The sequence below is a fragment of the Tympanuchus pallidicinctus genome, unplaced genomic scaffold (assembly GCF_026119805.1).
Source record: "Tympanuchus pallidicinctus isolate F22 unplaced genomic scaffold, pur_lepc_1.0 scaffold9, whole genome shotgun sequence".
In the NCBI taxonomy this organism is placed as follows: Eukaryota; Metazoa; Chordata; class Aves; order Galliformes; family Phasianidae; genus Tympanuchus; species Tympanuchus pallidicinctus.
The window spans coordinates 22,361,913-22,388,462 of record NW_026294813.1 but is presented as its reverse complement, the minus strand read 5'-3'; the positions used below and the strand labels follow the sequence as shown (position 1 = coordinate 22,388,462).

Sequence of the window (26,550 nt, the reverse complement as noted above, 5' to 3'; positions counted from 1 at the left end):
GAAATCCAATGATTCCCCTGCAGGGAGGCAGCAGTGGGTGCTCAGCACCGCGGCACAGCGATGGAGGTGAAGCCCCACCTTCCAGCCGCAGGGAGAAGCGCTGGGTACGAAGGCGGGTGGTTAATCTCACCTTGTGCCAGAGACGAGATGTTCAGCGGGGAGGCGTGCTTAGGGAAATACCTGCCTTCTTGGTTTTTACATCCTCCAGCCCTTCAACGTGATCCCAGCACTCACTCTGAGCCTCTGAGGATGGGGCGAGTGCGTCTGTGCTGGGAGAGTTGTCCACCGCCGTCCCCCCATTCCCTGCTGGTGGATAAGTGATGGGAAGGGGGGAAAGAACCTTTCCAAGGCAGCAGTAGCGTGGGAGCATCCCTGTTGATGCAGAACATCCCCAGTCTGGAGCTGTGCAAATCAGCCGTACCTGACAGAAAGGAGCTGTTCTGTTTTGACAGATGAGGGTAATCTCACATGCACATCTTAATTGCTTCATTAGGAAGGTGCAAATAAACCCCGGGGCAAAAAGGGCTGTACGTGTGGGGCTGGTGGATGGAGGAGGGAGAGCAGCCAGCCCACCCTGGCTGCAGGGATTGGGAAAGAGCAGCGGGAAGGAAAAGAAGCAGCAGAGCCAAAGTGTCAGTCCCTTGAGTGCTGAGCACCACAGACACGGGAGTTGGCATGGAAAAGGAATGGGGATAAGCAGAGCAGCTTGGATCCTGCTGGCTGCCTTGGATCCTGCAGCTGGATGGGGTGGCTGGCACACTCAGCACACTAAGTGTGGTCCATATCCTTTTGGGATGCTTTGCTGGATGGTTCTGAGGTGACCAGGATGCTCAGTGCCCTGAATGTGGGTCCAGGACCCACTGGGATGTTTTGCTGGATGGTTAGATTATTCAGATACAGAGCTTCTGCCTGCAGGGACTGAGCATTGAGGATGCTGTGCTCCATGAGGAAGGTGATGGTTACGTTTCGGAGGAGTTTGAGCAGTCCTGTTGCTGTCCATCACAGGTGGCTGTTCTTTTAGATTGGGGCATTTCTTTCAAATGTGGGCATTATTTTCCAAGTAGCTCCATGTGCCTGCTCCTACACGACGGAAGCGTGACCAATATAGAATCACAAGGTTGGAAAAGACCTCTGAGATCCCCAAGCTCAACCCCAGCCCACCTCCACCATGCCCACTGACCAAGTGCCACATCTGCAAGGTTCTGCAACACTTCCAGGGACAGGAACTCTAACACCTCCCTGTTTATCTTGTGCCAGTGCCTGACCACTCTTTGGAGAAAAACTCCAACCTGAAAGTAGCATCTTGCAGGACCCTTACATGAGAAAATGGGCTTTTTTTCTTTTTTCATGTGGAAGAAGTGAAGAGAAGCATTCCCATAAATGCAGCGTTCAAGATGTCATCCTCAGAACATGACTACGTTAGGTGCCCTTCACCTTTTCTCCTTCCTAAGTTTATCTTATGAGTGGGATTTTCTTTGTAACTCCATGAGGTTGGTTCAGGATTTGTATCGGGGAGTCACATGTGTCCTCAGACACTGGGGCTGTGGATGCTGGTTTTGTGCCTGGGATTTCTAAGGACCCCACCCTGTGCTTGGGAGAGGCAGAGGAGGAAGCTGGATGAAGGCTCTGCTCCCACCCAGCCCAGTTGTCCTTCCCCAGGTGTGGGAACCACAAGGACACTTCTCAGCCTGAGTGCCCAAGGGGAAAATTGCCCTCTCTGCAAATGTATGTAAACAAATTGCCAGGGTTGCTTGTCTTGCTTCCTACCCACCCCCAAACTATCCAGATGAGATAAAATCACCTTCAATTTTCTGGCATCCTGTGAAGTTATTGGCTTTCCTGAGTGCTTCGCTTAACAGAACCACATCAGAGAGGACCAGGAGGGGAAAACAAAGGAAAATGAGCCCATTTACACCAGCGCCAGCTGTGCGTTTTTTCAGAAGCACAGCATTGCAGAATCATGAAGGTTGGAAATAACCTCTAAGATCACTAAGTTGAACCTCAGCCCATCCCCACTGACCGTGTGTAGGCACAACGGCTGCCCTTTCCAATTCCTGTTAACACAGGGAGTCATAGCAGTGTTCCCCCATCTTCCAGTTCCAGTTTGCTTGCTCTCTTGCTGATGATGCCTGAATTGGAGAGGATGGACCCAAACGTCTGGGGAGAAGCAAGGATACCTCTGCAAACAATTGTCAGGGTGGTCTGATGTCTTGTTTTTGGTATCTTCTGCACTCAGAGCATGATCTGGCGATTTACAATTAACATAGACTGACATGAAGATGCATTTCTTCGTGTGACAACCTTTTCGTGCTAATTCTTCTTCCAAACAAAAATGAAAATGACCAAGACTGCAGCAGACATTTAATTTCTCTTACTGTTTCCATCATGGAATCCTTAAGGTTGGCGAAGATCCCTAAGGTCCCCAAGCCCAGCCATAGCCCATCCCCACCGTGCTCGCTGACCGTGTCTCATTTTAGGATGTCCTAAGAAGGAAGGTGTCTCCTCCTTCCTGGCTCAGGGACTGTTTATGATCATGCACTCACCTTGGAGAACACATCAGATTTGCTTTCGTTTATGGGCAGTTAAAAAAGAGATTTTCTACGGAGCTGGCGTAGCTGGTTAACACGGTGAATCCCAGCATGCTGTAATGAATCAATTTGTTTCAGACAACAGCCATAATTAGCACGGAGCTGATGCTCAGGCTGGGGGATGCAAAGCTGCATCTTCAAGTCCTTGGCCTCAGCCTCCAGAACCTGTGGTACCTGGTCCTGTGCCAATGAGTCCAAGGACGGGACTGGAGCGATCACAGCTCCGGGGTGAAGTCAGTCCCCAAAGCATTGTGTGGATGGGAGGGCACTCCCTGCACAGTCCCGTTTTGGAGGTGTAGGTGCCAACACTCAGCAGTGTGAAGCAATGCAGCATCACCCTTTCCCCACACAGCAGATCCAGTGTGTGCCTGGAAAGATGTTGGCTGTGGGAGGATGTGGAGGAAGCACGATGGGGAGGGACTTGTTGCACAAAGTTCCTGGGGGAAAGGTGTGCAAGAGGAACATGCGGTGGTTATGAAAGGTGGAGAGGGTGGGGACCGAGGAGGAAGGAGACAGAGGAAGTAAGGGAGAGGGAAGCAGAATTAAATCCCAGAGGATGTGGAAGGGTTTAAAGGTGATGCAGAGACAAAAGTGGAAGCAGGAGGTGTGAGTGGGGCAGTGGGGAGGAAGACACTATGGGGAGGGAGTGTCGTTTGGGTGTTACCGATTGGAAAACCCTAGTTCACGTCCTGCTGTCTGTGTTCTGTCCCATCCTAGGGCACTAAATGAGAATATGGCCAATGGCATTGAAGATCTTATTGGGATCCCCTTCCCAAACCACAGCAGCGAGGTCCTATGTGGTCTAAATGAACAGCGACACGATGGTCTCCTCTGCGATGTCATCCTCATCGTCCAGGACCAGGAGTACCGGACCCATCGCTCTGTCCTTGCTGCCTGCAGCAAGTACTTCAAAAAACTCTTCACTACCGGCACTTTAACTGACCAGCCCTATGTTTACGAGATTGACTTTGTCAAGCCTGAAGCACTTTCTGCCATCCTCGAGTTTGCCTACACCTCAACCCTCACCATCACCACTTCCAACGTCAAGCACATCCTCAGCGCTGCCAAGATGCTGGAGATCCAGTGCATCATTAACGTCTGCCTGGAAATCATGGAGCCCAGCAGAGGGGAGGAGGAGGAAGACGACAAAGAGGACGAAGATGACGACGAAGACGAAGATGAAGATGAGGAGGAAGAAGAGGAGGAGGAGGAAGAAGAAGTGGAAGATTTTGTCAATCAGGAGAACCTGACTGATGGCCAAGAAGTAAGCTGTCACCAAAGTCCTTCCAAGTCTGATCTCACTGAGGAAGCGTTCACCGAAGCACCTAAAGACTTTCCGAATCACTACCCGGCCAACAACTCCTCCGGGCACTTGGGCGTGATAAGAGACTTTTCCATCGAGTCCTTGCTGAGGGAAAACTTGTACCCCAAGGCAAACATCCCAGAAAGGAGGCCAGCCCTCTCTCCTTTTGCCCCTCCCTTCTTCCCCCATCTGTGGAATGGTGATTTTAGCAGCTTTCCCCAACTCGAAGAGCCGCAGATAGACAATGGCCCCTTGGATCTGGTGATCAATAAGAGGAAGATCAAGGAAGAGGAGGAGAAGGAAGAGCTGCCTCCGCCTCCTTTCCCTAATGACTTCTTCAAGGACATGTTTACCAACACCCCAGCAGCTCCCTTAGGGCACATTAAGGCAGAGACCGACTACAGCGCTTATCTCAATTTCCTCAGCGCTACTCAGTTCGCAGGAGTTTTTCCTCCGTGGCCCCTGGAGGAAGAGAGGAAGATAAAGCCCAAGGCATCCCAGCAGTGTCCCATCTGCAACAAAGTCATCATGGGGGCTGGGAAGCTGCCCCGGCACATGAGGACCCACACAGGGGAGAAGCCGTATATGTGCAATATCTGTGAGGTCCGCTTTACCAGGTGTGCACCCGGCGTGCTGAGGGGAGAGGGGGGCTGGTTCCGGAGCTGTTTGTCCCTTTTGTCCCCAGAAACATAGCAGAGAGAGCAGGGCCTGGTCCCCGACCCTTTGAGAAAGAGGGAGGGAGAAGAGGGAGAGAAAGAAAATGAACTCACCCATTTCGGTGAGCTGTAGATCATAGCTGCTCACAGGACAAAACTTGAGGAACCAGTGGGATATTTTCAATCTCGTCGTCATTTAGCACAGTGGGAAAAGAGGGAGCTGGAAAAAAATGGCAGCCTGTGGCCAGAAAGCCAAGAGAGCTTCATCCCTACCACGCCGGGAGATGCGTTGAGTGGGAAGGACGCTGAGTGGAGGGAAGTCATTAGTTTGGGTTTGTGCATCATTTGGGTGTTGCTGTAGGCACCAATCAAATTGCACTTGTTTGATCAGTGTCTGTGCTTTCTGAGGCTGGATCAGTCCTAAGATTACATTTTGGTTTGCAAGGGTTGGATTCGTTGCCTCTGCCATCAGCACCTCTGCATCAACCTACATGAAATTGGGTAGCTCACATTGGGTGAGACCGGCCCTAAAGCCAGGCTGCTCACAGAGAGGCACCACTGCACTTCTCTGCACTCAGCAGAGCTTCAGAAGTGAAAAACTGGAGCAGGCTCCAGTAGAGCTATGCCCATGTCATGCTGCATCTTGCTCTGAAAGCCTGGGCACATTTAACTGTGGAGCAGAGACAAATAGATTCCTGGACCTGCTCTTGCTGGGTATAATTAATATCTAATGAGTACAATCTTTACCATAATAATAATAAAGCTTTCTGACAGGGGGATGGTGCTTCAGCTCCTGGCTGTGAGCCCCATTAGGCTGAGCCAGAGGACAATAATACTCACAGTGGGCAAAGCAGAGATGGTGACAATGGCTGGGTCCCTGGGGTGCTTCATGTTCAGCCTCTTTTCTTCTCTTGACTCTGTGATAACATTTGAGCAGAATTTATGTAGATGATGAGCAAAACTATGTTTCCATACTCCCAAAAATCACAGAATCACAGAATTGTAGGGGCTGGAAGGGACCTCCAGAGATCATCGAGTCCAACCCCCCTGTCAAAGCAGGTTCCCTGGGAAACCTATTTCCCAGGGAAATAATAAGTTTCCATGCTCCTTTCCATCAACATGGCAGCCTCTGCATTACGATGCATTGACACCATTCCCATAATGGGGATAATCTGGAGGCTATAGTGCACAGCTCCCCAAATCTGATAGGAATGACAGCTGTATCATTGGCTTTGGATCAGGAAACTGAGATGCAGAGTGATGTCAGCACTGTGAAAATGTCTAGGAAGGCTCAGAGGAGAGTTTGGGTATCCTGACCTGTGGTCCAAGCTGTGATAGAAGGGCTGGGTCAGTGACATGGAGGAGGAGTACTGTGGGTTGGTTTTCTGGATGAATCTCTCCTGTGCATCCTTTCTGCACTTGTGGAACTGTGCAGGAGCAGAATTATATAGACAGATACAGAAAATGAGGTTTTTGGCTGGGGCTCCCCCAAACTCCCCACTGGATGCAATCACCATCACTTTGTGGGTCTTCACATTCAGGGTCTGCCTCTTCCACTCCCCTCTAGCAGGGCCATCTGCCCTCAGGATTTCACTTAATAGCTCGTTAATTGTTTCAGCAAAGACTGCTCAGGTTCTGGTTTGCTGTGGTGCACTGCTCGAGCCCTATAGAGAACACTGCAAAAAGTTCAGCTTTCCCACCAGGACAGCCCCAGAGGGCTCAAGGAGAAACTATTGCAGACAGAAAGGTTAATGTTATTTGCTCACATTATTCGTGCTGTGACAGCTTGCAGAGCCTTCATCGCTCTCCTAATGCAATTGCACTGAGGATGTTCACACAGAGAGGATGTGTTTCTCCCTCTGCTTTATCCAGCATCCTCCACTGCACCCCACAGCTGCCCCAAATGCAGCACCCAGCTGAGAAGAGCACCCACCGTGGTCACCCTGTATGCAGGATTTACAGCCTTGGCATGCCGTGTGTTTATTAGGAACAGCGATTCTGTGAGGTTAAACATGGCATACATGGGTTTAAATTCTATTATAGGTGAAGCTGGGAGCTCTGCTTTTCATTACCGTTTTCCAACACTTCCCATTATGTGACCCGGTGTCCGTCTGCCTGCAGCTCCACTGAACGTTATCCATTTGGGCTGCAATTTTCTGTGCTGCTTTGTCTGCTTGTGAGAACTGATTTCAGCACTTTGGGAGACTGAGGGGAAATACGGCTTCACTAAGATCTCAGAATAATGGCATCTTAGACAGTTTCTCATCTGGCTCTTGGGTTCTGGCCCAAGGAGGCGCTTCCTTCTGCCTTCCAAAGTGCTGCACGAGCTGCAAACCTTGGGAAAGCATTGGGGCTGCTCCTTACAGGTGGTGACCAAGTGGCACTGTTGCCAGGGACACCTCTTTGCATCTTTCATGGAGTCTTGTATCTCTGCCTAGAGGCTTTCAGGCCCCTTTAGGTGAGACTTTGGTGCCTGCAGAACCCACGGAGCCCTGCCTAGGGTAGTCCCAGATGTGATGTATGGGGCCATGGACTCAGCTTGCGCTTCCATTGCCCTCCTCCATCCATCCCCACCACCCAGGTGACCTCAGCAGCACCACTGAGGCAAGCAGAAGCAGATGTGCATCCCAGGAGATGAGCAGAGCTCCAAGACCATGGGCTCTATGTCCCCTAGGCACAGCTGGGTGAAAGACACAAGCATGGCTACAAGTACTGGTTCAGCTCTGTCCTGTGCATGGAGCAGCATCAGCTTGCATGTAGACGCCAGGACTGAATCGTCTCGCCAAACATAGCAGAATGGCAGGAATCAGTATGTAGGCAGCAGAATGTGGGTTCTGAGAGCTCAGCCTGCCAGCATCAATATATTTGGGCTTGTTTTTTCCTCTGCTGTCATCCTTATATCCTTTATATACTGATGACATTACTCCCATCTACTCTCCCGATGTCTTGGAGGGATTGAACTGAAAGCATTCCCAAAATCAATGGAATTCTCCCACATTTACTTCCCATGTAGAAACCCCTCTCGTGTGTTGTGGCTCAGTTCACGTGCAGCCAGCTTCTCTTATTACAGCTGTGTCCCTCAGCTGTAAGTTTTGCAGTGTGCAGAAGGAAAAACCACAAAATAAAGAATAAGTAAATAAATAAATAGCTTCTGGGCTGCCAGCTTGGGAAAATATTCTCCGTTGTTGCTTGCCACCTTAAAAATCAGGTGAGCTGTATAGATGGATGCCATGGGGATGGGTGCTGCACCATCCCCTGCGTCTAAACCTTTTGTGAGCAGGTGCCATCGGTGCTGCCAGCCTCCAGCTGCAAACCCGGGCTGTGGAGACACCTAGCGGCCAGATGTGGTCATCTACGCGTGGAATTTATTCCGGATAGTTTCTGTGCGTGCGTTGAAGCATCTGCCAGGAAAAGTGTCGGATGCTTCATTCCCGGAGGCACCCAAGTTTGTTCCAGACGGGGCTGATGGAGCTGTGGGTGTTATGGTTCATTGCAGGGCAGTGGGATCGGGTGGCCTTTAAAGGTCCTTTCCAACGCCGTGACCCTACGGTTCTGTGACTTTAACGATCATTCATGGAAAGGTTGGCTTGGGAAGGCCATTAACGATTCCTTAGAAGCATAACATCAAAGAAATGCTTTGGGTTGAAGGGACCTTGTCGCTGTTCATTGCAAGGAGTCGGATGCGATGACCTTTAAGGGCCCCTTCCAACTCAAGCAATTCTATGCTTCTACAGTATTTTGCCGTTTGTTCAGGGTGGGTTTGTGGGATTTTTCCCAACCTGAGCCATTTCGGGTTGGTCCACAGAACGCCGCAGTGCAGGAATGAAGCTGAATTCTCTTCTTTTGCAGGCAGGACAAGCTCAAAATCCACATGCGGAAGCACACGGGAGAGCGGCCCTACCTGTGCATCCACTGCAACGCCAAATTCGTCCACAACTACGACCTGAAGAACCACATGCGCATCCACACGGGCGTCCGGCCCTACCAGTGTGAGTTCTGCTACAAGAGCTTCACCCGCTCCGATCACCTCCACCGCCACGTCAAGCGGCAGAGCTGCCGGATGGCGCGGCCGCGCCGGGGCCGCAAGCCAGCAGCATGGCGGGCGGCCGGTTTGCTCTTCGGTCCCAGCGGCCCACCGGTGGAGAAGGCCTTCATGGTGCCGCCGGCTATGGAGGAAGTAGGCGGCCTTCCCATGTGCCTTCCCGGCCCCAGCCCCGAGCACTTTCTGAGCGGGACGAAGGCGGCCTTCAGCCTACAGGAGCTGGAGGACACCCAGAGGAAGCTGCTGCGGCGAGCACAGCTGGACATGGAGCGGAACGCGGGCATCTTCGCCTTCGCCCTCGGCCACGGCGACAACCTGGCGGCCCAACCCTTCTTCCCGCTGGCCGACCCGTGGGGCACGGGGTTCAACGGCCTGGCGGGGCTGGGCCACGTGGCGCCCATCTCTGAGGCCACCAACTAGCCCGCGCTGGGGCCGCTGCCTTCCTCCCCGCCAGGCTCCGCCGTGCGCTCGGGGTTGGGTCACCCGACGTCGGTGGCCCCGTCCAAGGCTGCTGTTGTCCTCAATGCTCCCAAAATGTCACTTGCCTTAGCATGGGGCATGGCCATCCCAGGGACTCTCTGCCTGGGGGACACTGGGCACCCATGAGCTGTCCAGACTTGGGTTTGGTATGTTACATTCCTTGGCCGTTTGGGTCAAAAGGACTTTTGGGAGTTGGTTGGTTTTTTTGTTGTTGTTATTGTTCATGTTGTTTTGTTTGTTTGGTTTTTTTTTTAGTTAATTCCTAACTCTGGCAACAAAACTAGTTCTGAAGGGGATCCTGGTTGGTTAGTCCTAAACCATCCAAAAAAAAAAAAAAAAAAAAAAAGGCTCTGGTATCACCCAGGCGGAATCTGGGTGGAAAAGGGGATATTTTGCTTATTTCTTTTTTTTTTTTTTTTTTTTTTTCCCATTTCTCAATTTCACACAGAGAACCAAACCTCATTTTGAGCATTTTCACTTCATTTGCTTAAAAAGGTGAAGAAAGATTTGTGGGAGAATCAGAAATGTTTTGATCCGGAGCTTTGGGGAAAAACAAACCACAAAGGGAATTCTGAAATGAAAATCATTTCAAACCAAAGATTCGGAATTGCTCACTGAGAATTCACCACTGCTGACCATAGATGTTTGTCCTCAATTCACTCTTCCATCTAATTCCTACCCACATGTTGATGACAAAACTCAACGAAAACGCTTGAGTGTCCCTGAATCTGCAGTGCTGGTCGGAAAAAATTCCGATGCACAAATTTTCCTGCTGCTGGCATCAAGGGGGCTTTGTGGGGAAGGGGTCACTGAAGATTTCTTGCAGACAGCGTTGTCTACTTGCCAGCAAGTAGAAATAATCTGTGTTCACCGTTTGTTTGTTCAGATCTAAATGTTAAAAACTGTGGCTTTTCCTTTCCTTTGCTTCAACAAATGAAAGGGAACCAGGGGAGCGCCGTCCATCTCCATCCGGTCCTTGGTTTGCCCATGGATGGTTCTGCTCTGAAGCTGATGGGGGCGGTGGAGCAAAACATATGGAAAGAAGAAAGAAAACCTTTTAAAGCTGCATTAAACTTTTTTCCTTTTAACTCTGTGTCAACTTCCTACATGGCAATGTTTTGTAGAGGACTGGTTCCTTCGGGTGTTTATTTTGGAGTCATTGTAAAATATCCAAAGATGCTGAGTACTGTATGATCTACAAGAACTTGAAGCACGTTGGGTTGGTTTGTTTTTTTTTTTTGGTTTTTTTTTTTTTTTTTTTTGGTCCTGATTTGTGATTTTTTTTTTTTTTTTTTTTCCTATTTGTCTATGGGGGAAAACATTTGCAGTTTTTCTATTTATAACTATTTTTATGTGATTGCTTTATGTACAAAACAATGGGGAAAAATGATAAAAGAACAAAAAAAAAAAAAAAAAAAGGAGAGAGAAACACACACACCAATAAATTTGCCTTAGTTACTCACGGGACAATCACCCTTAACTTTCATCAAAGCTAGAAAGCGAATGAAAATTTTTAAAGGAGAAAGAATTTTACGTATTTATTAAACTCCATGAATCGATGCTGTTAAATTATTAGCAGGACTCGGTGCTCTTGCCTGTGGCCAAGCTGAGGAAGCTGAGCTGCCCCCCCAACCTCGGCTCCACCTTTACAGGTTTTTGGAACTCCAGAGCGATCACCTGTTCTGAAGCACCCCACCGGATGGGGCTGCTGGCACAGCAATGCTGATGGCCGCTAATGAGTTAAGGCTGATTCTCCCGCGCTGCGCTGGGTTGGGTTGTACAGAGGCAGGAGCGCTTTTGGGGCCGGGGGGTGGATGAGAGCAAACCCTGCGGTGGTGGCACACGGTGACTCCAGCCACAGGTGTTCTGGTGGGTGAGCGCGTTTTGGGGCTGACATCCTCATCTCATCCCAGCAGCAGAGCACTGTGGAAGCTGTGCCCAGAGAGCTGTGGGTGCCGCATTCGTGCAGGCGCTCGAGGCCACGTTGGATGGGCTTTAAGCATCTGTTAACCATCCCTTCTGAAGCAGCTGGGTCTACGGTTCTGTGATCTTCGAGGACCCTTCCAGCCCGAGCCATGCTGTGATTCTGTGACTCAGTGCCGTAGGGCTCTCTGCAGCTCATGGGCTGGTGGTCCTTGGTCATCTTACCCCATCTGTGGTCCAGCTGCGGCAGGTGCTGACAGTGAACACCGTTGTGAGCCCATTGTTCACAGTGCAGCTAAGAAGCTGCAGAATTTCCAAGTTATTTTAGTGCTATTTTTTAAAAGAGGTGCAGAAGCCTGGAGCATAGGTTGTTGGTATCAGCAGTGGGACCCACTCCATGTCATTCAAATTCCACACTAGAGAACAGGCACCCTGTGCCTATTGAGACAGCCCCGTGCTGACCGTCTTAGGTGTGCTTTAGGAACGTGGTCAGTGGGCATAGTGGGGATGGGTTGGACCGGATGATCTTGAAGGTCTTTTCCGAACTGAGCGGTTCCATGACTCTGCCTGCCAAGTGATTTCCATCCATTGGTCGCACAGAAGCAGGCAGGAGAGTGACTTCCCTGTTCAAGTTGGGGATGGACCACCTCCAGCATCATCATGGTGGTCTGTCTTCCATCTGCTCACGCGGTTTGGAAATCTAGCTTGGATTCACTGCACTACTTTTGCAGTGAGTTACGGTGAAGCTCCTCACCACCAGTGAGAATGCTGGTGTTCAGGCAGCCAGACGTTAGCCATCTATCTGGAGCAGGACAGACAAACCCCAGCACCTCCTCAAAGAGAGGTACAGCGCTGAGAGCTCTGGTCTCCCAAATCTGGCTTTGCAGCTCGCATGGTGCTGAGCGTCCTCTCAATGCCTTCATCTTGGGGAGTGAAGTTTTCATTTTATGTTTTAAATCTTGTGGCTTTCAATCCAATCTTATATTCTGGTTTACTTATAATGTCAAAAAAAAAAAAAAAAAAAAAGGGAAAAAAAAAAAGGACTCGCAAGGGGAGGGTGAAATGAAAATGTGAAAATTGCTTGGAGGAGCTGTGTGCTAATCAGGCACATGGGAATTGCAGGAAGAAAACTGGCTTTGGGAGATGCTTGTTAGCAGCAACATATGGCTACACTCTGCTCTCAAGCAGCTGCTGTTATCTGCTGGAGCATCCAGAGCAAAAAGGAAAAGAAAAAGAAAGGAAGGAAGCGTGCACTTCGGGAAGCAAGAGGCAAATATAGGAAGACCTTGTTTTTGGGAATGCCTTGTGGTCAGGCCTGGGGGGTCTGCTGTCACCTTTTGGCGCAGCCTGCATTTCCTTGAGTTGCGTGTGACTTCCTTCCCAAGTGGAAAAATGAAACGGAGAAAAGGGAAAAAGACAAAAGCCCTTCCTGCAGAAGATGCCCCATGGCCCTGCTGCTCTCTGCCCCTTTGGCCCCAGGAGCCGTGCCGCCCTGCTGGCTGGGGGGAACACAGCTGTGGCGTGGAAATGCCTTTTTGTTCATAGTTCTCTTGTGTTGTACTGATGTTTCACACGACTTGCACTATGGGCTGTAGGCAGAATGCTGTGAGATCTCTTGTTCCCCTTTCTTGTTTGGTCGCGACTCCCCTTGGCTAATGAAGCAGTGGTCCTATAGATGTCCCTGTTGCACATTTTACACCCATGGAGGAAAATAAAGTGTTACAAAGCAGTGGCTCTGTGTCTTTCCTTTGTGCTGCTGTGGGGCTTGGACATGGGGAATGATGGCGTGGGATGGTGGTATTGCACGAGTCGGTACAGTGCCCTCAGAGGAAGCCCGCAGGAAAAAAGGGAAAAAAAGGGGTGCCTAAGAGCAATTTGGGTTTTTTCCATCCTTCTGGGTTTGGCTGTCCGCGACCTGCCGACAGCTCAAACCCGCAGTGCCCTCGTGTGGTGGATTGGGGACATCTCTGCCACCAGACATCGGCTGTCACGGGTTCCCATAGGTTTGGGCTCGTGGTCGTATGGGGCAGGTGCAGTCCTCCAGCGTGTCCTACTGCATCTACCAACCAGGGGCTTTCTGCACACCAATTAACCACAACCAAATAACTATTCTTGCACAGGTGGAGACAACCCACTCATAGCCTTCTGTAGCCTTGTACAGGATCTGATTTGGGGAGGGTTGTTCCTGAATTAAAAGATTTGCCTGCTTTCATTCTGGTGAAAAGATGTCATTTTTAGCTTGGTTTCCAAAGTAAATAGGTCTGGGAATTCTCAGCAGGACCATCTTCTGCAATGTTTGCTGCAGTTTGGCATCTTTTGTGAAACAATTAAGGCTTATGGAAGGCTCTAAAGAATTGGAGTTCACAGAATCACAGAACGGCCCTGGTTGGAAGGGACCTCAAGAATCACGAATCTCCAACCCCCTGCCACACGCTGGGCCACCAACCTCCACATTTCATAACAGCCCAGGCTGCCCAGGGCCCCATCCAACCTGGCCTTGAACACCTCCAGGGATGGACGGGGCATCACAGCCTCTCTGGGCAGCTGTTCCAGCACCTCACCACTCTCATAGCAAAGAACTTCCCCTGACATCCAAACTCCATCTTCCCTCCCTCAACTTCAAGCCATTTCCCCTTGTCCTGCCATTATCTACCCTTTCAAATTGTTGACTCCCCTCCTGTTTGCAGGCTCCCTTTAGGCACTGAAAGGCTGCCCTGAGGTCACCCTGCAGCCTTCTTTTCTCCATGCTGAACGAGCCCAGCTCCCTCAGCCTGTCCTCGTAGGGGAGGTGCTCCAGTCCCCTGATCATCTCTGTGGCTCCTCTGGACCCTCTCCATCAGCTCCCTGTACTTCTTGTACTGGGGGCTCCAGACCTGGACACAGCACTGCAGATGGGGCCTCACAGGAGCAGAGCAGAGGGGGACAATCACCTCCCTGTCCCTGCTGGCCACCCCTCTGCTGATGGAGCCCAGGATGCCATTTGCTTTCCAAGCTGCAATGCACACTGCTGGCTCATGTTCAGCTTTTCATCTATCAGGACCCCCAGGTCCTTCTCTGCAGGGCTGCTCTCAAGGACCGCTCCTTCCAGTCTGCATGGATGCCTGGGATTCCTCCGGCCCAAGTGCAAAACCTTGCACTGTGCTGTGTTGAACCTCATCAGGTTCACCCGGGCCCACCTTTGCAGCCTGTTGAGGTCCCTTGAATGGCATTCCTTCCTTCCACCGTGTCAACCGCACCACTCAGCTTGGTGTCACCAAACACCTTAAATGTCAGAGAAGCATGGAATGTTTGGGTTGGAAGGGACATTTAAGATCAGCTTGGTGTTGTCATCATCAAACTTGCTGAGGGTGCACTCGATTCCATCATTGCTGTCACTGATAAAGGTGTCAAAGAGCACCAGTCCCAAGGCACAGCCCTGGGGAACGCCGCTTGTTACTCCACCTGGACACAGAGCCATTGATGATCACCCTCTGTCTGTGGCCTTTCAACCAGTTTCTTACCCATCGAGTGGTCCACCCATGAAATCCACATCCCTCCAATTTGGAGATAAGGATGTGGTGGGGGACCATGTCAAAGGCCTTGCTCAATCCAGGTAAATGACATCAGTCACCTTTCCCTTGTCCACCAATGCCGTCACTCCATCATAGAAGGCCACCAGGTTGGTCAAGCATGACCTTCCCCTGGTGAAGCTGTGCTGGCTGTCTCAGATCACCTGCTCATCCCTCGTGTGATCAAGCATGTCATCCAGGAGGATCTGTTCCATGATCTCCCCACGCACAGAGGTGAGACTCACCAGCCTGTAGTTCCCGGTGTCCTCCTTGCTCCCTTTCTTGTAAATGGGAGTGAGCTGACCCTTCCTCCAGTCACTCAGGACCTCACCTGACAGCCACCACTTTTCAAATATGATGGAGAGTGGCTCAGCAACCACCTGAGCCAGCTCCTTCAGAACCCTGGGATGCAGCCATCCAGTCCATAGACCTGTACACATTCAGTCTCATGAGGTGGTCTCAGACTTGCTCTGCCCTTACACTGGGGGGAGATTTACTGTTCCGTTCCCCACCTAGAGGTTTAGGGATGCAGGGCTCAGTGAGAAATACTGGAATCCTTGCTGCCACTGAAGACTGAGGCAAAGAACTCATTCAGTACCTCAGCCTTCTCTTCATCCGTTGAAGCCAGTTCTCCTTTTACATTTACCAAAGCAGGTACATTTGCTTTGGCCAGTATATCTTGCCAAGTTCAGTTCTGCCTGTGCCTTGGTTTACCTGATCCCACGTCTGCAACTCCGAGTCTGGAGTTCTTAGTCAAGACATCTGATGGGATGTTTCTGGCAAGAAAAGACTGTAATTCTTCTTACTTCCAGGGAGAAACTGAGGCTCCCTTGAAGCATGTGGGTACCTGAGGATGCATGCCAAGAACACTTGGTCCTGGCATGGTGTCTTCCAACCCAATCATTCTATGGATCTATGAACTTCAAGGCCCCTTCTAACTCAACCATTCTATGGTTCTACTATTCTCTGATCCTAGGAGAAGGCTCTTGCTCATCAAGGAGTGGAGATCCTGAGCCCAATCCACCTCTGGCTCAAGAGGAGGGAAGAAAAGCAAGAAAATGAGAGATCTAGCAGGGTGGAGAACTGAAACACCTTATGGTTTGTTTTATGACAGGTTCTGTGTCCTTGCCATCCATGGGGCCCAAGGTCCTGTCTGGCTGCAGATCCCCAGATGGGGAGGGATGCACACAGTGGGGATGTTGCATCCCGCACACCCATGGCTCTGCACCAGCTGCTGCTCTAACTCCCCATATGCCAACCCATATGCTCACTCCACATGAAACATCATGGCAGCGGTTATTTGGAGAGGAAAATGGGCAGCCAGGAGACCTCAGGCTTCTATTTCTAACTCCTGCTGTGGGCTGGTTGCCACCTATCAGATCAGGTTGTCCAGGGCTCCATCCAACATGGCCTCCAGTACATTTTGTGAAGAAGTCATACATGCAGTATTTTCTAGGAAAGCTCCAGGGGTTCAGACAAAGCTCTGAAAAGTGGCATGGGTCAGTGCTGCTCTGTCCCTGTGTCACCAGGAAAGGGCTGGAGGGCGTTGCACCCCCTGCAGCCATGTCATGGGGTGAGTGACATGGTGAAATGTGTTGGGAAAGATGTTGGGATAGCATAGTGCTGAGTCCAGGGCTCCTCCTGGGAAGCAGCTGAGCTTTCTGCCTTCACTCCTCTCTTTGTAAAACGGAAATGATGACTTGATCCATCTTTGCAGAGGGGATTATGGTTTAATCCGAGGCTCTGTGGCACAAGAGCATACATTAGCCATATCGATTGGGATGCTGCCTTCCTGCTCTTGCTGTGATCACCCCAGGATGTGTTGGGATTTGTGATGGGAGGAGGTGGGAGGGGTTTGGGAGCTAATTGCAGTGTTAGCGGCCGGCAGGGCAGTGGGCTTATCCCAGCGTGGGGCAGTGTGCTCGGGGGGACATGGGGAATGTTTGCTACTGAGGGGTTTGAGTCATGCCATGACCTCTCTTAATCTTTGTAAATGCATCATTGCTCTTGGGTGGATGTCTGCTGTCAGCTGGGATATGGTCAATGGCTCCAAGAGCTCAGATAGGTGCAAAAGTTGGAATAGAGAGAGACAAGCTCTGAGAACAAGAGATCAGGAAGAAATAGAACTCAGGTTCGAATGCATCATCCTATAAAAGCTGCATCTCACCTGACAAGGACAAGGTGCTGTGATTTAGTGAGATAACGGTAGGAATAATGCCTACAAGTGGAGCAGGTGGGCCAGTAGGAGCTATGGAGCCTGGAGAGCAGAAAATAATGGGATGCAGAGACAGGTTGACTTGACACAGTGTGAACTGTTAGCTGGTGGATGGACCAAGACCCATCCTCCAGATGGTCTCAGTCCCATCTTTTGAAAGCCCAAGTAAAGGCCTTTCAGAATTCAGAATAATCATCAGCTGTTCAGCATTCTTCCTCTTCCTCTTGTTGCTGTGGCATTCCAAGGGAGAGCTCAGGCTGCTTTAGGAGTGTTAACTGCTATGAGATGCCTGAAATCCCAATCATGCCCTTGTGTGAAACTGACCCCAGCTGTGGGTTTTTTGGCTTGCTTCACGCTCATAAAAATACTCAGAAAGGAGATGGTACTTTTCCAGCAATGCATGCACAGAATCAGCACAGTTGGGTTGGAAGGGACCTCACAGAACATAGAGTGACTGAGCTGAAAGGTACTTGATGATCGTACAACCACAGCATGCTTGAGTTGGAAGGAACCTTGGAGATCATAGCACCACAGAACAGTTGGGTTGGAAGGGACCTTGAAGATCATAGAAACATGGAATGTTTGGGTTGGGAGGGACCTGAAAGATCATAGAAACATGAAATGTTTGGGTTGGAAGGAGCCTTGAAGATCATAGAACCATAGAATGGCTGGGTCCCCAAACACTGCTGTGGGCTCTCTAAAAAACATTCCCCTTTGCCCTATCACTAAAAGAATTCCCCTTTGCCCTATCACTAACAGAACATGCATTAGTCCAAAAAGGGTGAAAACTCTGCCTGGTTCTCCATCTTGCCCAGATTGCCAATTGTGAGCAGTGCTGTGCTAACCTGGGTCCAACAAGGACTGCATCATCTGGCCATACAGAGACAGATTGGGTTGAGATCCTGACTGTTTTGTCATGAGATCCCCAGGTAGTCACACCCATGTGAGACAGAACTCAACCCAACCCTGATCTGCACTTGTCTCTGCTGTTGCAGAACCAAAGCTTGAGAAGATCTGCATGTGCATGTGGCCTTCCTGCATCTTCATAATTCATCGGTTTATTTCTGAAACAAGTTTCTAGGAGTATGCTTTTGTTACCGTCCTTAAAATTCAATGCAGAAGGGAAGGTTTATGGTAGTGGTGTTCCCTAGGGGTTGGTGCTGGGGCCTGTCCTCTTCAATATCTTTATTGGTGACCTGGATGAGGGCACAGAATGCACCCTCAGTAAGTGTGCAGATGACACCAAGCTGTCTGGAGGTGTCGATCTGCCTGGGGGTAGCGAGGCCCTACAGAGGGATCTGGACAGGCTGAATCGCTGGGCTGAAGCCAGTGAGGCTCAACAAGGCCAAATGCCAGGTCCTGCACTTTGGCCACAGCAACTCCAGGCAACACTGCAGGCTTGGGACAGAGCAGCTGGAAGACTGTGTAGAGGAAATGGACCTGATGGTATTGACTGATGCTAAGCTGAACATGAGCCAGCAGTGTGCCGGCTGGCCAAGAAGGCCAATGGCATCCTGGCCTGCATCAGGAACAGTTGCCAGCAGGAGCAGGGCAGTGATTGTCCCCTGTACTCAGCTCTCGTGAGGCCGCACCTCGAGTGCTGTGTCCCGTTTTGGGTCCCTCACTGCAAGAAAGACATTGAGGCCCTGGAGCGGGTTCAAAGGAGGGCAACAAAGCTGGTGAGGGGTCTGGAGCACAGGGCTGATGAGGAGCAGCTGAAGGAGCTGGGAGTGTTCAGTCCGGAGAAGAGGAGGCTCAGGGGAGACCTTACTGCTATATTCTGTAACTACCTGAAGGGAGGTTGTGGTGAGATGGAGGTCGGAATCTTCTCTCATGTAACTGGTGATAGGACTGGAGGGAATGGCTTCAAGCTGCACCAGCGGAGATTTAAGTTGGACATTAGGAAATTCTACTTCTCTGAAAGAGAGGTCAGGCAGTGGAATGGGCTGCCCAGGGATGTAGCGGAGTCACCGACCCTGGAGGTGTTCAAGGAACGTTTGGATGTCGTGTTGAGGGACATGGTTTAGTGAGAACTACTGGTGATAGGCGGGTGGTTGGACTGGATGATCTTGTAGGTCTTTTCCAACCTTGGTGTTTCTGTGATTCTGTGATAATTCATTTCATTGGTTTTTCTGCACCAGAAATAATTGCAGCCATATTTACTGCTGGGGAATGTAGAGATGCAACTGATAAGGGAACAGCTTTGTTTAGGATAATGAATAATTTAAGTTGTAAATTCACCAGAAATATGAAGACTGAAGGACTGATTTTTGCTTCCTTTTTTGTCCCAGGAATGAGATGGAGCCTTTACTCTTGTGTGTGGTTGATGTCCATAGTTTCTGTCACTGGGATCATCTGTTCAGCTCTTCTACATGGCAAAATGTAGAATTTCACTGTGGTCACTGGCCACAGTTTCACCATGTAGGGACGTGGGCTGCCTATGAGTTGGCAGTGAGGCTGCTTTTGCATTCAGTGGTGAGATGAGCATTCAAGGAATAATTCCTCTTTTCCTACAACAAATATCACAGGCAGAATAAAACATAATTTTGACTATAGGGAGAGCTTTGACGGCTCATTTTCCCATCTGCCAGGACAGAGGTTATGCACTGAGCCCTTAACTTCTCACTGAACTGAAGGAGATGCTTCTAGAAAGATACCCTAAAAAAAAAACAAAACAAACAACTTTATTAGAAAGTGGTAGTTCTTCCCCATAGTGCCCCTCTCCAGGTTGTAGGCTCAAAGTATGTTTGCGTCCACCTTGGATGATCTCTGCAAGGAGAGAAGGAGGGGAGAGATAATGAAAGCCATGAGGTGTAACTACAGAGGGGAGCTGGAATGGGAGCTGCTGGCTTCTGAGACAGAAAGCAGAGATGTTTTCCATTAGTGAGAAGATACAACATGGGGAGACTGAATAGCAACATCTTCCATAGCCCTCTTCTAAACAAAGAAAGGACATCTGCAGGGACATCGGCACCCAGTGGAAATTGTTATGTCTTGGAAGGAAAAAAAAGAAGAAAAAGACTCCCACTGTTTTCTAATTGATTAGTTCAGTACAGTCTTGGAGGTCTTGCTTTCTATCCTTGGAGGAGCAGGGAGGTCATGAGCCTGTTTCCTCACGTGCACTCCCTGCCTCCAGTTTGCAAGTCAGCCTTAATCCAGCAGTTTGAATTTTCAGCTGTCACAGACACAGAAAGGAGGAAAAAAAATCTGGTAATTAAGCAGGCACCTTGAGGATCATTCACAAAAAGACAGGCAGAGGCAATAACAATCACTGGCAGAGGTGGCTAAGCAGTAGGCAGCATTTCAACTTGCTTGGTGCTGAGAGCTATCAGACAGGTGGTGAGATCTCTGGTTGTGGTGGAAGCTTTTGGAAAGGAAAGTCAGTGCACCAGTTGTTGAGATCAGTCCTCAAGTTGACATGTGTAAAGCTTCCCTTGTCTTCCAGGACATGGCCCAAAAAACTCAGCTTCTGCAGATGGGAAGATACAAGAGTCTGTGCTAAGGTGAACTTCCTTCTGTCCTGGCAGAACAGACCTATAAGGCATGAGTTTAATGTGTATTGGGGCCTGAACACCAATCATAACAGGGCATTGCTTCTTCTAACCTCATGTATGCTATTCACCATTCCTTCTTCTCTGCTTCTGCTATTCCTCCAGTGTTTTCAACTCTGCTCTTCAAACCTAATATGTAATCCCTTCTTGGATACAAGAGCAGCTAAGACTGAGATATGTTGCTTAGAAAATGGTAGGTCACAGCTCCTCGAGGTGTGGAACCTGGAGGAAGGGATGGATGAAGAGGCATGGGTATCACAGGCAAAAGGATAGAAATCTGGGTTTTATTCATGGTGGTTTGTAGAAGGATGGTTCTGGTGTCAGGGAACATTCCCAGCAGGCATTGGCTGTAGAAGGCATCACGCCTCAGGCACACGCCTTGAGTTACTGTTCTTTGAGATCATGTTTTTTCTCTTTTTCCCAAAGCCTCAAAATTATTTTTAAGCCCCTTTATGGCAACCCCAGGGGAACAGGTACCAGATGGAACTAGCTGATCTTAAATGTCCCTTCCAACCCAAACATTCCATGCTTCTCTGACATTTAAGGTGTTTGGTGACACCAAGCTGAGTGGTGCGGTTGACACGGTGGAAGGAAGGGATGCCATTCAGAGGGACCTCAACAGGCTGGAAAGTTGGGCCCGGGTGAACCTGATGAGGTTCAACACAGCACAGTGCAAGGTTTTGCACTTGGGCCGGAGGAATCCCAGGCATCCATGCAGACTGGAAGGAGCGGTGCTTGAGAGCAGCCCTGCAGAGAAGGACCTGGGGGTCCTGATAGATGAAAAGCTGAACATGAGCCAGCAGTGTGCATTGCAGCTTGGAAAGCAAATGGCATCCTGGGCTCCATCAGCAGAGGGGTGGCCAGCAGGGACAGGGAGGTGATCGTCCCCCTCTGCTCTGCTCCTGTGAGGCCCCATCTGAAGTGCTGTGTCCAGGTCTGGAGCCCCCAGTACAAGAAGGACAGGGAGCTGTTGGAGAGGGTCCAGAGGAGCCACAGAGATGATCAGGGGACTGGAGCACCTCCCCTACGAGGACAGGCTGAGGGAGCTGGGCTTGTTCAGCATGGAGAAAAGAAGGCTGCGGGGTGACCTCATGGCAGCTTTCAGTACCTAAAGGGAGCCTACAAACAGGAGGGGAGTCAACAATTTGAAAGGGTAGATAACGGTAGGACAAGGGGAAATGGCTTGAAGTTGAGGGAGGGAAGATGGAGTTTGGATGTCAGGGGAAGTTCTTTGCTATGAGAGTGGTGAGGTGCTGGAACAGCTGCCCAGAGAGGCTGTGATGCCCCGTCCATCCCTGGAGGTGTTCAAGGCCAGGTTGGATGGGGCCCTGGGCAGCCTGGGCTGTTATGAAATGTGGAGGTTGGTGGCCCTGCGTGTGGCAGGGGGTTGGAGATTCGTGATCCTTGAGGTCCCTTCCAACCAGGGCCGTTCTATGATTCTGTGATTCTGTTATCTGTTTCTCTCTCTTCCCAATTCCCTCTGCTCACTCAGCTCTGAAAGCTGGAAAAAGACACGAATGTTGATCAAGCAAATATTTAAAATTCAGTATTTAATATCATTGTGATTTAACATAAAGCTCCAATGGAGGTTAATGAAAGATTCAAACTTGTTCTGAATGACAGAGAAAAAAAGGGAGTAATTACTTAACTGAAGTCTAATTTCATTCATTGTTATTAGGTGGATTTAGATTATTGCTTGCTCAAGATTAGAGATTTGAAGTGCATGGCTGAAATCCTCTTTCTAATTCAGAACTGCTAAATCCTTGGGTATTCCTCCATTATTGTGTTTTGATTTGCATCTATGCTCATCTTCAGGATATAGCTGAGCAAAACATTTTCTCTTTTCTTCTCTCTTCACTGTTCTCCTAACAGCAAGTGCCGTAGGCACACTAGCACTGACTCCTCTGGGTTGATAATTAATTCAAAGCAAATGATAATTAATTTTATTCAAGCAGAAGACACCAACAACATGAAACAAAGTAAAAAATGTCTTCTAAAGACTTTTTTTGCAAGAAGGACTCCAGGCCTTGGTTCTAAGTATGCTGACTGAGATATAAGCCCCCTTTTCATTGCAGGAGTCGGACAAGATGATCCTTGAAGAGACCTTCCAGCCGAAAAGATTCTGTGATTCTATTCCACTGGTGGTGGATGGCATTGTTAATTGATTACTTTAGTATCAGTATCATTTGCATGGTCAAGGGAAAAGCACTGTGACATCCAGTTTTTCTCACTGATGTTGAACCCACACACTACACTGGGGCAGTGGGATGTCACATTCACTGTCACATCCCAGCAACTGAATATCACATGGACACACGGAGCAAGCAGTTCGGGATGCCTTGGGTAGCAGAAGTGGGGACGGCGCTAGGGGTTGAACTGTTACCAGCTCTCAGCCAATGGGTTAGGGATAAGGGGAGGGATAGGGACAGAGATGGGGATGGGGTAGGGTTAGTGTTGGGACATCTTTTTTGTGTGTGTGAAATGGCCAGAGCTCACGCTGGGAGCCAAGGAGAACAGACAAGCACTCAGGGATTAGATGAGGTATAATCCTCCCTAATCCCATTTCTAAACCCAGTCACTAGAATTAGCGTTATTACCACGAGGACACTACGGCAGATCATTTATTTCACAATTACTGACTCTTCATGAAGAGGGCAATCCCCAGCCTACAATGCACACTATCTCCTCCATCTCACACGAAGAATACGAAGGGACAAAACCAGCAGATATGGCTTGCTACTGCCAGTGCAAATGGCAGCAAAACCATAAGCAGAAGCAAATGTGAAAGACCCTCTGCAGTCCTACAGGACCAGTAGATGCAGATAAGAAGGTACACAGCAAACCCATTCATACTCTTCTATTGCCACGACCCCAGGCCAAGGCTCAGCCCCGCTCCAGCTGCATGCTGCCAGCAAAGCCTTGGGTACAGTTTGGGTTGTAGGCCAGGCCAGGGACCATTAGCAAGAACCTTTCTGTGTTTCCACTTTGTTTTGAAAAAGAAAGTTTTGAGATTTTTGTCATTCCACAACAGCTGGTATCTCCACTATCCCTATCTGCCTGTAGGGATAAGAGGGTGGTGTTTGGCACCTCTCAAAAGACAAGGCACTTTTAGCTTGCAAATTCTGCACATTTATATCTCTTTTGAACATTACAGACCAAAAACATGCTCCAAATACCCTTTTCTGCATACAAAAGACTCTTCAGCTACTGCCTTTTTACCCAGTATCCCCACCACCATTTCCAGCTGAGACCATTAAGTTGTACTCCATGTAATGGAGTGGAGTCAAACAGTTGCTGTGCTCAAGGGAAGGCAAAAAGTCAGGAGATGGGAGGAAATGGTTGGATTCTTTCTTGGCAATGGTCTTGTCTGTCTGGAATTGTAAATTGTAAAGATGACGACTGAAAGAGGATTCGCGAGGAAAATATTCTCCCCTATCATTTTGTTAACTCTACAAGCTGACAGCACATCACTGCGTCTAGACACACCTCTGTGGGAAGCCTGACAGTTGGCTGTCAAGGACACATGGTGGTGAGATGCTATGTGCACCTCTCCTCCAGCTCCAGGGGAAATAATGGTGTCAGCAGCAAAAGCATGAGCAGAGAGCAGCCAGGGAGGGGAGATCAGACAGCAGCCAAGCCCACAGGGTATCATTTTTTAGGACACCACCAGAACAGGGCAATTCCTACATGGAGTCCATCAGCAGAGGCATAAGGATAAATGCAGGACATTGTCTTAGGCAGGATGACACCAGATTCAAGGCATGTCTGACTGTCTTTCTTAAGAGTGGAAAGAGTTCAGACTGATTTTCCCTCCCCAGACAGTGCAGTCAGCCGTAATGCTGAGTGTTCTGTATTGCAAAATCTAGCCTACCAGCCCCGAACTCTGCGTAGAGCACCTGGAACACCTGAGCTGTCAAGCTCAATCAGCTGGGTTCTGCTTCTGAATTACAGACATCCTTGCAGAGAGGCTGCCCAGAGAGCTGTGGGTGCCCAAGGCTGTGGCTGGGGCCTTGGGCATCCAGAGCTGGTGAGGGGCACAAAGCTCACAGCAGGGGAGACTTTGAGGTTCCTTCCAACCCAACCATTCCAGGGTTCTATGGTTCTGTAACCATCTTCACGGCCGCTTCCAACCCAAACATTCCTTGGTTCTTCTGCTTCATTTACCTTCAAAAGGGCTCTCTTTCCCCTCATTTTTGGCCCAAACACAAGCTGAGCTTCACAAAATTTAACACTAATTATTACACCCACTTTGTGGTCCTTTGAGGCTTTGCATTCTCAGGCTGCTCATCAGGATCTCCTGGGGGCTTCATGTGGTCAGAATGGTCAGTCTCTGCTCTGCAACAGCACTACCATCTGTCACTTGTATTACAGAAACGAGTTGTAGAATTGTTGTAGTCCGAAGGAAAACTGGCCTTAGACTTGCCAAAGCTTGTGTTTAATCTTTACTTTGTGCAAGATACTTGCATTAGTGATATCAAGGAAGGCACAAGGTCCTTGGAATGCTTCTGATACCATGTACTGTTGAGTCTGAGACCCAAACTACTTTTGTTGCTTTAACCTTCAAGCCAGAGGCTGGATAGCAAGGCATTGACTCTCAAGGATGACACTACTTGCCTCCAGGCACCGCTGATTACAAACTGCTGCAGATTACTGTTTCTGTAGGCTTGAAAACTGATTTATCTTAGAACACATATTGTACTAATACTGCTTTAGCAGGGGGGTTGGACTCAAGGATCTCTCGAGGTCCCTTCCAAATCCTGCAATTCTGAGATTCTGTGATTACTGAGCATTACTCTCTTTGACTTTTTTCATGCTCTTTGCAGCCCACTGCTTTGATTTCAGTTGGTGCTTCTATTGATTTCTATGTGGGGTGCATCCTTCTTGCTCTCTTGTAGCTCTTCCTTGCTTTGCTCCCTGCTGTGACACCTGACAACAGCCTGATCAAATTCTGAATCTGTCCTTTGCAGCCTACGTTCTCTGCCTTTCTTATCTCTGGTGATTAAAACTCTATGATCTGTAAGAGGTACACCTGTAGTTGTGTCTAACTTGCATGAAGAAGCTAACTCAGGTTGGCTGCAGTTGGGGATTTGGTTTGATCGCGTATTATCAGAAAACACAACACTACTTCCATCTTCATTGTCAGTATTACTCTAAAGTGTTTAAGATCTCATTACTACCTGTCCTTTCTTTAAAGTATTTAAGGTCTCATTATTATCTGTCCTTTCTTCACCTGTAAATGCCTAAGTCTGAAAAGCCAGAATATCTCCTTGCCTGCAGCTGTAAGCTGTGAGGCTTTCCTACTGCCACATTTCATAAGCGTTGACACATTTCCTTTATAGAGCAATCTGCAAAGTGCAATAAAGGCAGACACTCCAGTGGTTGGTATTAAGATGGCCATTGCAGGAAATCAAGGCTGCACATCTCAACTTTAAGATGTGGCACTGCGTTTTGGAAAGCAGTGACTTAAAAAAGGATTTATGGGTCGCTTTTGAAAATACTGCGAGCATACATATTCCTTTTTTTTTTGTAGTAGTAGTAGTAGCAGCAGCAGCAGTAGTAGTAGACAAGAGAGGAATGTATAACAAAGAGGCAAATGAATACAAGCAGAATCACAGAATCACAGAATCATGGAGGCTGGAAAGGCTTCCTTGATCCCCAAGCCCATTCCCATGGCCACTAAACCATCTTCCCAAGTGCCACATCTCCACTTGAACACCTCCAGGGACGGTGACTCCACCGCCTTCCTGGGCATCCTGTGCCACAGCACTGGCACTCCTGAGAGGAGAAATTGCTTCTAATATCCAACCTGAATCTCTCCTCGCACAGCTTAAAGCCATTACCACTTGTCCTAAAAAGGGAACTGTTATTATCCAGTGTAAGTATTTAAATACAAGTTTAAGATTCCATACTTTAAGAAAAGACATTGGAGAAGTAAAGAGGATTTGGAATAAATGTTGAAGTCTGGAAACTTTCCTTGTAGTGAGAGACCACAGAAACTCAGCCTGATTCATTTAAGAAAGCCACTCAGATGTAATTCACTTCCACTTGTCAAATCCTTACATGCAACTGAGATGTCTTCTTACGGACATGAGTCCAGCAAAATGAAACCCTCCTAAAGGTATAATGAGCATGATGTTGAAGCTGAACAGATTCCATGCAGATAAACAAGGAAATGCTCTCACTTTCATGCCAGGTTGGTGGATTTCTTCCACCTCAGGCTCATGGATGGGGCTGAGCTGCCTTC

The 26,550-nt window shown here is 49.0% G+C and overlaps 1 protein-coding gene across 2 annotated transcripts in view; it reads left to right on the top strand.

Moving 5' to 3' along the window:
* ZBTB7C (zinc finger and BTB domain containing 7C) overlaps positions 1-12,721 on the top strand; it is a 106,262-nt gene extending 93,541 nt beyond the window's left edge. For both annotated transcript variants that reach the window (XM_052670072.1, XM_052670073.1), the window contains 2 exons: positions 3,306-4,508; positions 8,397-12,721. In XM_052670072.1, coding sequence (XP_052526032.1) covers positions 3,322-4,508; positions 8,397-9,009 — 1,800 coding nt within the window. In that variant the 5' untranslated portion in view covers positions 3,306-3,321 and the 3' untranslated portion in view covers positions 9,010-12,721. The remainder of the gene's footprint in view (positions 1-3,305; positions 4,509-8,396) is intronic.
* The last annotated feature ends 13,829 nt before the right edge of the window (positions 12,722-26,550 follow it).